General features: G+C 42.9%; 2 protein-coding genes across 4 annotated transcripts in view; one reads left to right on the top strand and one right to left on the bottom strand.

Moving 5' to 3' along the window:
- The window catches only part of LOC119187366 (ribosome biogenesis protein bop1-B), a 116,346-nt gene that overhangs the window by 23,366 nt on the left and 80,390 nt on the right, over positions 1 to 12,590 (bottom strand). For both annotated transcript variants that reach the window (XM_075878593.1, XM_037435531.2), the window contains 3 exons: positions 11,345 to 11,414; positions 10,378 to 10,510; positions 8,539 to 8,642 (listed from right to left, as the gene is read on the bottom strand). In XM_075878593.1, coding sequence (XP_075734708.1) covers positions 8,539 to 8,642; positions 10,378 to 10,510; positions 11,345 to 11,414 — 307 coding nt within the window. The remainder of the gene's footprint in view (positions 1 to 8,538; positions 8,643 to 10,377; positions 10,511 to 11,344; positions 11,415 to 12,590) is intronic.
- The window catches only part of LOC142775962 (uncharacterized), a 90,422-nt gene that overhangs the window by 51,932 nt on the left and 25,900 nt on the right, over positions 1 to 12,590 (top strand). The window lies entirely within an intron of this gene.

Here is a 12,590-nt window from a genome sequence, read left to right as displayed (position 1 = left end):
CACTGGCTACGCACAACTCAAGAATCAAGAGTAAGAAGAGCTGCTCATGTTCATATGTATTGAGCTAGAAAGCCGTGAGCAGTGTAAGCCGTTATCACAACATTTAGGGGCGAAGCTCCTTAGGGTGGGGGTCTGTCCATTCTCCGATAGTGTATGTAGCCAGTGGTGGCACATACCCAAAAGAGCGGTCCTTAGGATGTCCGCTGGATGGCGGCACTTGTATATGATGAATACATGATGAAAAGATGTGAGATGGCTGTACCTGGAGTGTTCATGATTGATATGTGGGGTTTAAAGTCCCAAAAACACCATATGATTATGTGAAAAGCTGTAGTGGAGGGCTCCGGAAATTTCAACCACCTGGGGTTCTTTAACGTGCACCCAAATCTGAGCACACGGGCCTACAACATTTCCGCCTCCATCGGAAATGCAGTCGCCGCAGCCGGGATTCGAACCCGCGACCTGCGGGTCAGCAGCCGAGTACCTTAGCCACTAGATCACCGCGGCGGGGAGTACCTGGAGTGTTCACTAGATAGACAGACGGACGGACGAACGGATCGACATACAGATAGACGGACCGACTGACTGATGGACGCACAGACAGACAGAGGGGCGGACGCACGGACGGACAGACGGAAGAACTGACGGACGCATGGAGGGACGCACGGAAGGAGAGATGAATGGACGGTCACACGGATGGACAGACACACAGACGGGCGCATAGATGAATGAAAGCAAGAACAAATGGGCAGACAAAGGCATGGACGGACTGACGAACGCTTCACCCCACCAATCATCATTCACTCCGTGGATATGCTGCAATTTTTTTTTGATAACACCATTTGGAAAACTTGAGCCAACAGTGCTGCTTCTGTACTTGCATGCTCAACTTGCTTGTTCAACTTGTGATGGAAGACACGCATCAAGTATGCGTGACCCTAACTACAGAAAAAAATGCACAAATACGGCACAGTGCATGCACCTGTAGCAAGTGCTTCTCCTGTTGATCGGAAGGAGCAGAAAACACATGCTTGTGACAACAACCTCTCCATCTCTTGTGAAAAGCTAGCTATGGATAACCCCCAACAGATGTACATCAAGAGGTCACCTGGCCCAATCTTGCAACGTGAAACTTGCATGCTAAACTTGTGATGGAAGACACACACCGAATATATGTGAATCCAACAGCAGAAAAAACAATCCTAAAGCAAAACCTTCTTGTAGTACAGCAGGAATGGTCTCATCACAATCGGTTATGCTGTGTGAGAAAGATTTTTTGAGCTACTGCGAAAGAAAGGACAGTGACGTGATGTGCATCTCAAGATATTTCCCCCCTTTTCCATCACAGATGACAGGTCAAGATAGGTCTGAGGGATTCTCGATGGAGGCAGTCAGCGATCTTTAGCTACTGAAGATCTTGCCGAGAAACTGAATTTGCAGGTACTAGACGAAACCAGAGCTAAATCAACATGTTGGGCAGCACATGCCAAGCTTTGCAGAAAAATGAAATGTTGGCCAAGCTCCTCTACATAGCCAACATCATTCTGACATTCACATTGTTCAGGCAACAGTTGTACCCATTTTATATCATGAAATTTTTCACCAACAGATGATAGCCACCTCATGAAGAAGTTTCAACTCGAAGGCTATGTTATTGCTGAAGAAGAGAATTTGCTTGAAGTGGAGACAGAGACTGGGATAAGCTTGTTGATTAGAGCTGACCACCTTAGAAAAAGGTACTACTGGAGAAGTGATAAGAAGCATTGAAATTTCAGCACTGGTCGCAATCAATACGGCATTTGGATGGACCTCTCTTTGAGTGCTTCTATTAACTGTGACACTAAGCTCATGGTCTGTGTTCAGAGAGCTTTAACGATCAGCAACAATGACACAATCTTGCAGATTTCCCAATCTTACCGACAACTTGGAGCAGCAGGCATCACAGATCCTGGCAAATGATGCATTGCAAGCTTTAAAGCAATGATTCACAAGGGAAATGGGAGATGCACAATGGTGATGACAAGGAAAGAAGATCGAAAACTGCTCTTTGGAAACAACCATGATGTGCTCACAAGTCTGTGAAAACTAGCACAGAGGTTATGGATGAAAAAAGGTTTACTGGGGCGATACAACATGAACATCCGGCTATACCTGGTGCTAGGACATGCTAAAGTGGTGCCTAACGCTGCTCCCATCTACAGGACTATCTATCATGCACAACATCGACAAGTTATGAGATGAGTTTCTGACATTTAAGTACCTAGAGTCTGCTGTAAGAAAACTTGAGATCAAAAGTATTTAAGAAGGCCAAGATAGATGTACCAGCTCATGTTGTACGAAGCTACTAGGAGATGGGAGTGTGTTAAAAACGAAAAATAACAAACGCATGCAAGCGAGCACTGCAAAAAAAAAAAAAAAACTGGAACAATGAATGGCTGTCAGTCTTGTATCTTCAGAGATCACTAGTAGTTTTCTTTACAGCAGAGGGAATAAGCTTGAACCTGAAACCTGGTACGGGTTTCGTGGTTCTACCGTAGAAACCTCTACACTCTAAGAAGTAAAGGAGGAAAAGGGGTATCGAGGTTGTTCGTTCAGAGGAGTAACTAACCTGCCACACCCATTGCACCATTTTGGGAGTAAGTGCGAACTTCAAAGGAGCAGCAGTTATTTTGTGCAAAAGAAAAATCAGGTTTTGGTTGACTTAGCCAGCCTTTCCAAGTGCGTGCAGGCATTTGATTAGATGTACAATTGATGTGCTAGCATAACATTCAGAAACAAATTTTAAAAAATTTGCAGCAAACACATGCGATTTAAACTGACAACCACTCAGCCAGCATGCGTGTACACTAACCACTACACCGCACCACGCTACGACACCGTCTGAAAAGAAACTGGCTTGTGTAGGCACCGAAAGGTCGTGGTCGTTTGCACATGGCTCCAACATTACTGCAGTTACTCAAAAGAAAAAAAAAAATGGGCGCTTTCCTTCAACTGGAGGAAAGTGCCCCTCTTGCCATGTTGTGTGCAATCATTTGCACACATTTTGTCTTTTGGAGGAGCAAAGAGCCCTTTTATGGGTAACTGTGCAGTTGCTCCGGAAAACTTTTTAGAGTGTATATAAAGACACACACAAAGGAACAGTTTTTGCACCCAATAAGAAAGGTACCACAATCTCATTTTCTGATCAAACCCTATTACATGCTTCGTCTTATGGTCGAGCTCAGTTAGGTGGTGTGCTGCGTAACCATTCTTACTGTGCATGCAGGTCTCCTCCCCCCTCTCTCCTCTAGGTATCCCTCCCCACGAGGCTTACACCTTCATTGCGGCACTGAGCCATGCTTCCAATTAGGGCTGCAAAAGTTACGTCGTTTCCTTTCCTCAACCTCTCTCTCTTTCACCCCCATTACGCATGTGTGTCTATTCCCCCCTCTCTCCTCTTGTTGAACAATAAAAATTCGCAGCGTACGCGTTAACTAAAAGTGGACTGAGGTTCTCTGTGTCCAATCAGTCGTCTGTCTCTCTTTGCCCATTAGCAGCAATTAGCATGCTCCAGCAGAAAACGCCGGTCCATCACTGCGTGCTTTACACCTCCCCAAGTTTCTCTCCCGCTCAACGCTGCCGCCAGTGTAAGTGTTAGCGCACTCTGCTTCGCATCTACAGATAGTTCCCCTTAGCGGGTGATGGTATAATTTTTTTGTCCATTTTTCTGTCAAAATTATCAAGTACAGCTGTTATCCCTGAATATGTGCAAACATTTCAAGGGGTATATGACATGAAGAAAACTATTTCCATGCACCAATATCCACAATTGTGCTGAGGGATGAGTGGGCGATTTGGCAGATCATTCTGATGCATTTATCGGTTAAGTTTATGCGCAAATTTAGAAAAACACGTGATGACTGGAAGCTAAAGTCACTTCTATGAAAAACCAGAAAAACAGGAAATTCTCTGGCATTTTGCTTGGTAAGTTCTGTGAATCTGAAGAAGAGACAAAATCGAAAGCTATTATAAAAAAATTTATCGTAACGCCACCACCACTGTAAGCATTAATGCCCGCTGCTTCGCATCTACACATGGTTCCCTTTAGCAGGAGATGGTGTAATTTTTCAATGTAGGCACACTATACTCGGTGACAACTTTTCTTGACAGTGCTATGGAAGCTATACAACAAAGTGCATGCCTGCTATCACCCAAGAAGCAGTATTTAAGTTTATGGTCAATTTTCCGATTTTATATAGCACAACTGCTCATTTATTTATTGTGAGACTCAACCAGTCGTGGGAAGCCGTAGGTAAAATACAGTTTCTGCTCACTTCGCGAAAATGCCTTTCTTTTCAGCCCACCCACATTCTGAGGTAAATATGGCGCCTATGACATAGTGGGTCAGTGCACAGCTGCAAGCGCGTTGTTTAGTTTAAAAAAAAAATAGACTCATAACACTTAAATGAACACTGAACCATCGAAATCTTTCCCTTCACATTTTATAGTATATAATTTTCTAAAGGCATCAACGATGTAGGTGAGCAAAATCGAAATCAGCAGCATGCTATCGTACTACAAGCGGAGCAACATGAATGGGCGGAAGCCCTGCCTCCGTAGCCTTTGCTACAGTGTCAAGGTAAGTTGTTGCCAAGTGTAGTTTCTCTTTACCTTGTTGTCTTTTGAATAAATAGGTGCTTTTTATAAAAAGGTTCTTCTGTATATCCTAGCGGAGTTTGAAAATGACTTTACACATACAAACTATGCACTTATTTAAGGGGCCCCTGACAACTAAAGATTTGTTTGTGACTTTGTTACAGCAATTTGTAGCTTTGCAAATGGTAAGCCCAAAATTACATTGCGAATGCTCAAACACATTGTATAAATAATGCTTGCATTGTTAAGTAAGAACTATTTTGCATCAGTCCGAAACACCCGCATAAATACCATAAGAAACTAGCACCCCATAGCAGGGCAGCATCGAGACTATGTTCGCTCAAGCTTCAGTAATGTGTAACGTGCCGTTTTTCAATAGGGCAACCTGTGGGCGGTGAAGAATGAAACGATGTGGGTGCTTGAGCGTGTCCCCCTCACAAAAAAAGAAATGCATTCCTGGCATAAGCAGCCGAAACCACCTTGAGAGAAGTCTGACAACAGAGAGAGAGAGAGAAGAGTGACGCACCCCTCTCGAACACCCCGCAGATTTTCTCGACGTCGACAATACTTGCTTGACCTGTGCAATGTCAAGCTTCAAAATATGTCGATTGAACCTGAATACTCGGATGAGCACGCACCCTTACTTTAAAATCAAGTTTAAAAAATATCTTATAGGTTATGCTCGTCACTAATAATCGGTCAGAAGCACTCCCGTGTGCAAGACTCTCAAAGCAAGACAAGCATCTAAAGTTCCCAAATTTGGGGTTGGGGGTCCTTCAAGTGATGCAAGTCATGAAACCACAGCTTGAAGAGAGTACTTTTTCCTAATTATATTGCAAAATATACTTTTTCTCTATTTCACCTCAAGTGGACATTGGTGTTTCAGAGTAATTCAGGGAGCAGGAAATATGCTGTTTTAGAGCAGCTTTTTAGCGGTAAAGGGGAGTTTTGGAGCAGGTTTGAAGCACCAACAGGTGTGTTTTAGAATAGGTTCAGAGCACCAAAAGGTGGGTTTTGGTGCAATGCAAATTTCATTTGGAGCAGCTTAGCTTTCTAGGATCAAACATCAACGTTAATTGACATGATCCATTTCTGATAAACAAAAAAATTCTAATGGCTTTCATAGAACATTCAGTACTAATGAGCTGACCAGACTTACCAAGTGCAAAGTGTACACACACACACACACACACACACACACACACACACACACACACACACACACACACACACACACACACACACATGCATGTCTGTTACCATCATTAAACATTACACCTGTCAGAAAAGTAACTGGTAGAAAACAAGGAATACGCTATACTTACATCTTGTTTTCATGACCACTAGATAATCACAGCATACTTCGTTAGCAGAAAGCTTGTTATCCTCACACTAATTGAACAAGCTACTCTGTTTATTTGTGCTCAGTCTGGAGCAGAACGGAGCCGAGCAATCCACACGGCAAATACATGTGCAGGGTGCAGCGAGCAGCTCGGCAGTGATGGCATGGGCCGCCGAGGTGGCGCGCTGGATGCAATTAACCAGGAGCAATGATGTAAGTTGCCCGGCCACAGTGGTCTAGTGGCTAAGGTACTCGGCTGCTGACCCGCAGGTCGCGGGATTATATCCCGTCTGTGGCGGCTGCATTTTCGATGGAGGCGGAAATGTTGTAGGCCCTTGTACTCAGATTTGGGTGCACGTTAAAGAACCCCAGGTGGTCAAAATTTTCGGAGCCCTTCACTACAGCGTCTCTCATAATCAAACAGTGGTTTTAGGACGTTAAACCTCACAAATCAATCAATCAATGATGTAAGTGACTTCTTACTTTCTGGAGCATACTTTGGAGCAGCCAGCAGTGTTTTTGGAGAAGAACAAAATGCTAGTTTAGAGCAACTACTGGTGTTTAAGGAGCAGATATTAAATTTGCCACACATTAATTGAACTTTAAAGCATTGTCAAAGAGTCTCGTAAATACTAATATTTTTAACAGACAATAGAAAATGTAAATTTCATGAAGCAAACAATGGCAGGTTGTCAAAAATATGCTGTAAAATGAGCAACAATTTAAAATACTAGTACTTGTGGCATAAATTAAATCAAACCTGAAAAGCCAAATGCACATTTTAGAAGTAACCACAGTCCCATATAACTGTTGCCAAATAAGCAGTAGATAATCAGAATGAAATAAAAGCAATCCTGCTCATTTTCACATTTCACTACGCTAGCCTGCATGTCTAGCTGAAAGAGAGATGCAACTTATTCAAAAAAAAAAAGTTCGGCAAGTTATTCAGGGATCTGGACAGATATCCCCATCTAGGTATTGGCCATGAGCCCCTGAGCTCTGGTGGTGGCCTCGGCCCGCTGGACGGCCCACAGTTGATCTTCGAGGACACGGCTGAGCAGAGCACTCTCTCAGTGTGTTCGGTTCGAGGCTGCGTCCCCCCGTCTGGAACCCCACCTCTAGCACACTCCCATAGCATGTGTTCCATGGTTGCCCTGGCCTCACAGAAGAAAAAAAGACAGCCGAAGGAGCTATATGCTTAATATACGAGTTCTTGCCGCATTAATGAGATCAGAGCTGCTAATTCTGCACACTAGTAGTACACTGAAATTATAGTACACTGATTTTTTTCAATTTCTGTAGGACTTATGAGTTGGTCAAATAATAAAAATTCGTCATTCTCATTCTCTCAGTGTTATTTCGAAGCAGGTTTGGAGCAATTACTAAAGAAATCACTGTTTGAAGCAGCCTTCCTCTTTGGGAGCAGTTTAGAGCAATCGGAGCAGCACTTCCATCACTGCAGGACATGATCGATTGATTGATATGTGGGGTTTAACATCCCAAAACCACCATATGATTATGAGAAACGCCGTAGTGGAGGGCTCCGGAAATTTTGAGCACCTGGGGTTCTTTAACGTGCACCCAAATCTGAGCACACAGGCCTACAACATTTCCGCCTCCATCGGAAATGCAGCCGCCGCAGCCGGGATTCGAACCCGCGACCAGCGGGTCAGCAGCCGAGTACCTTAGCCACTAGACCACCACGGCGGGGTTGCAGGACATGATCGAGTCCATGTGACCGCTTCGTGTTTAAATAAGAATCAGTTGTCACATAGTTTCAGATCGTGGCAAAAAAAAAAAATGCATATAGGTATCATAGAAAGCCGATACTGCTAGTTTTGTCACTATCTCAGTCGTTGCATATCTCAGACTCTGTAATAGTTTCGAAATGCTCCTTCATGTCGCGACTGCACGCAAACGAACGAGAGTGCTAGCACAGTATCCTTTCCACACTTTGGCAAAAATAAAGTAAAGATTTTGTGGTGGGCTTTTTGGGCAATATCTTTTGTGGTACTGTATTTTTTATTGGTGGCGATGGCGCACGTTAGGAGATGCACATCTGTACTTGGCAGTAAATGTGCACTGCCGTTTAGCGCATAATCATGTCGCGTTCCCGCACGTACAGATTATCAAGGTTTCATTGTATTACTAAATATTACCCCACAGTTTCTGATGTTGGTACTAGTACTACTTTTTCAGGGAAACCATGGCTTTAGCAGTGCTGAGACAAGCAGTTGCAAGACCCATGAATGAACCAAATTAGAACTTGTCATTTATTTCAACCTTCTTAAACGTGACCTAACTACACTGGATATGAATGTGACCGTGTCCTTCGTGTAGCCAACGCTCAGTGTTGCTCGGTCGACAATATTAATGGACTAGATTTGGCAGTTTACATTTACAATGGGCAATTATAATGGAAATTGCCGGTTATGTACAGCTTGGCGCAGCAGGTCAGATTGGCGCAGAATGGCACAATCAGTGCAGCACTTTCACCCCTGCACCTAAACTTGAGCATCATTACCTACCCAGATGTGGATAAAAAAATGACATATTCTCACCAGAGGGAGTGGCCTCTTCAGGTAGCGATGAAAGAACAGCGTCCGTATTGTTTACCACTAACTTATCTCCAACTCCAGGATTTATGATATGTACAGTATTTTCCCTGCAAAAAGAAATTGCTTGAGTGTCCCATATATCTCACTTCATCTGCCACAAGTGACACGACATAGTGCATGAGCTGATAACTTGCACTCACATAAGATAGTCCTGCCAACATTCATGCAGCATTTGTGTAACACACCACTGCAAGTGCACTTTTAACATTCCTCAATAAGCAGCCTTGGTAAGCTGAACACAGTCAATTACCAAAAATAATGAGGAATGTAATAATGCCTTTACAGAATTAGTTGAATAGTTCTATTTAGTGCAAACCCATTCAGGGAAAAAATAACTGAAAATTTATACTGAGACTCACACTGTTATAACATCATTTATCTATGTATTCCCCACATGCTTTCATTACTCCATGCAAGCTCAATTAAAACATACGGGGAAATAATAATAGACCACGTGCTATGTTCACATTGCTAGTTAGTTACAATGAATTACAAGCTTACCATCACACACTTATCTTAACTCACTTATTATTCTTTTCAATTATGAGACATGTGATGGCAAGGAACATGACGATTCAGCACAATACAGCTCAAAAAAGTCTTCAATACCATATTCACTAGCAAAATGAACACACCTTTTTTCTCAAAAAATCGCAGCAAAGTTTGGGGTGCGTTTATTATGTGGGGCAAATTTTATGAAAACCTTTTCGGGATGAGCCAAAAATGCGGTAATGCAAAAAAAAAAGGGGGGGGGGGGGGTTAGGTCGCTCAGCCTTTCGCAATTGACATATGCGTAAACTGTTAGAAAACAGTTCTTTTGTTGCACTTTACTCAACTTCGGTGGTTGATGGCGCTATCGTCTGCAAGCTGTCCCAGTCTTGCCCGCGCACGCCATAAAAACGTTTTGCGACTATGTTTTCTCCCAATCGTCTAACTGCAACAGTGGTATCTGCTGTGATCTCGAGGGGCGCCCAGAAGTGTGCGCTACGACGCACTTTGCCATCTTTGCTGCAACCTCACACGACAACCGCAAAGACACCATTGACATTGTAGCAAGTAACCAACATTGCAGAAAGCTACCCCCAAAGCATCAAAACAAACCGTCGATAACAAGATCATCGACAAAATGTGGCCGCCGCCTCGCTTACACATAAGAAGTTCCTGCACGTGCAAAGAACAAGCGAAGCGAGAATTGGGGGTGCTACCACGTTGTGAAATCATCACACTTTTTTTTAGGTGACAAGCTATTTTTTTTGGTTTTTCCAGAAACCTGTGATGAATGACCCTTTGCAACAGCAAATTATGTCGTCATCGCTTGGAAATCAGGTGCACATTGTTAGACATTTTCAGTTTCGTATATGCAGGAAATGACTGTCGGTTGGCGCGGGCAGTTTCGTGACCTTCACTCGCTGTGTGCTTATCAGCTGTGATGTCTGTACACTCGCATCATCCGTGAACCCCCCTGTGGCGCACAGATAGAAAGAAAAACAATGTGGCACGTGGCAATGGGCGAAGGGAGGGAGGGAGCGAGCCGAGGTGGGTCGGCATAATAATAAAAAATGGAAGATATCCAACGGGTAAGGAGGTGCCAGTTGTCGGTTAATGGGACTGCAGCAGATGAATGTAGGGGGTGTGTTTATTACCCAGGAAAAAAAATTCTAAATCAAAATTTTGATGACTAAAGTTGGGGTGCATTTATTATGCAAGTGCATTCATTATGCGTGTAAATACGGTATACAAAGCCCGAAGTAGTCGGCCAAGCAAACTTGACAAGCAACTCACACAGCAACAGCTACTAGGCAAATGCTCTGATTGGGACACCAAGCAACTCCTTTGACTGCATGTTCGAACTTGAAAGTCTTTATGCAACGGCCCGTGAGGACTTCCCAAATGCGGACTGTGCCGTCGTCACTACCTGCATGTTCAGGGAGAAAAAAAAGATGAAAATTTTGCTAAATTTTTTTAGTTTTCTAGAAACTTTCAATACTTCTTAAACCAACTCTTAGTACCATGAAAATGGAATATAGAAGCTAACATTGAAAGCAACTGAGCAATGAAGCATGGCTAAGTACAATGCATGCTGATGATAAGTGTATATTTATTGGGGTGCACAACATTTGCTCTGATGTTAGTAAAAGACTGCATGGAATACACAGCAAATGGAAAAGGAAGCAAACATTCAGATCAATGCTCATTAGCATCTACCTGAGTCCGGAACATTACGGTGGCTCCTAAATCCAGATCTCGTGCACTTACGCATGCTCACTGGCACAACGTTTCTCTTCTTTTTGTAGGATGAATGTAGTATTCAAGCACTGCTGTTATATATTTCCTTACTGACAGTGCTCTCTGATAGCATCAAAGCAAATGGGCCAAATAAAACAAGCGAGAGCAGCTGGTAACTTCCACAAAGCCATCACACAAAACAGTAATGAAACAGAACACAATGAACACAGGTAATGGTTATGAACTCTTCCAAGGCCACCTGAGTCATGCGAATCACCAAAGCTACTAAAAATTAATGTTTGAATGCATCACATTTTTCAGTGTATTAGATAGCCCAGTATTGACACTGCCTAGAAACATTAGGCCACAACAGCAAAACTGAACACATTAATATTATACTGTATCCCATAACGTAACACTCTCATGCTTCATAAAGCTTGTCACAGAAGCCGACAAAAGGTGCACACACACACACAAAAACAAAGCGCAGTGCAGGACAGCAACAAAAAAGTTTTCAACCAACCTGATGCAAAAAACTGTCCCACAGGTTCCATTGATAGACTTCTAACGCAGTCTGTATGTCCCTCATACACCTACAAGGATAGGCAGAACAGTATTACCTATTTAAGAAACTGTCAGGCCTACGTGGAATGTACAGCAAAGTCACAGGGAAAGCTGGAAGAGCGGCCTTTCAGAGCCTTTTTTAAACACTCTTCGAGTAACTGTTCCAAGCACATTGCAGGGTACCCAGTACACCATAAATCATCATAATTTTTGTGCTTGCATGGCATAGTGAATGCCCCGGGAGGCATTCACTATGCCTTCTTTTGTCATTCTTCGGAGAAGCGTGGTACCAACTACACACTAGCAAAGAATTTTGTGCAACCGATGCTGTGGCTGAAGTTGGTGAATTATGCCTGACGTTTTTGTAATGGGTTCAAGGATTAATGACCCCCTCGTTATGCAATTCACATTCTGTGATGCCTGGTTGTTCCTTTGTAACAAACTAGTATTAAACAAGTAATAAACGAGTAATAAATGAGTAACTTTTTTCCGTGCACACAAAAAACAAGACAAAAAAGAGACAAACAAGCAATAACGCTCAATTAAATTATTTTTTAAAGGAACAAAACACATAAGTACCTGGGAACTAGCACAGCGCATGTGCAAGTCATGTGACAGGCAAGATATGGCCAAATAGAATTTAAAAACAATACTCCCTATCTCTTAGAGCCACCGAAGGTTGACTAATACATTTGTTTGTACACCTATTTATATGGAAGGCTTCCGTAAGCTCATGTGTTCGTTTATCTCTATGTGAGAACAAAATATGTGTGTCACAAAACACGGGATTACAATGGCGTGATTTATAATGATCTGACAAGTGTGAAAATGCTTCTTTTACTAGTGAGTTAGCATACTACATATGAATACATACCAACTCGCCCAGCTATCTGTTTTACTGCAATAGAGTAATAAACTCTTTATTACTTGTATTATTGTGCTTCTTTTCCCTACATGGTGCCTGCCTAGGGTCAGTTTTAAATAAAGTTTCAAGCACCTGAATGGCCCAGAGGGCTGGCACGCAGGGCATCCGGGATTGAATCCCAATGTGTCTTTGGTGCTTTTATTGTACTCAATTTTCTTCTTATTTCGCGTGATAGTGGTTACGAACACGGGTGGCAGTGGACAACTATGGCACGAAAAATTACTTTTGTGATCTCATAACTGCTTTCACTGTAAAAATATATGCTAAACACCTAGCACTA

This window comes from Rhipicephalus microplus, chromosome X (assembly GCF_043290135.1).
Source record: "Rhipicephalus microplus isolate Deutch F79 chromosome X, USDA_Rmic, whole genome shotgun sequence".
Classification (NCBI taxonomy): Eukaryota; Metazoa; Arthropoda; class Arachnida; order Ixodida; family Ixodidae; genus Rhipicephalus; species Rhipicephalus microplus.
Note: the sequence above shows the minus strand (reverse complement) of the source record. Positions and strands in the feature narration are given on the sequence as shown.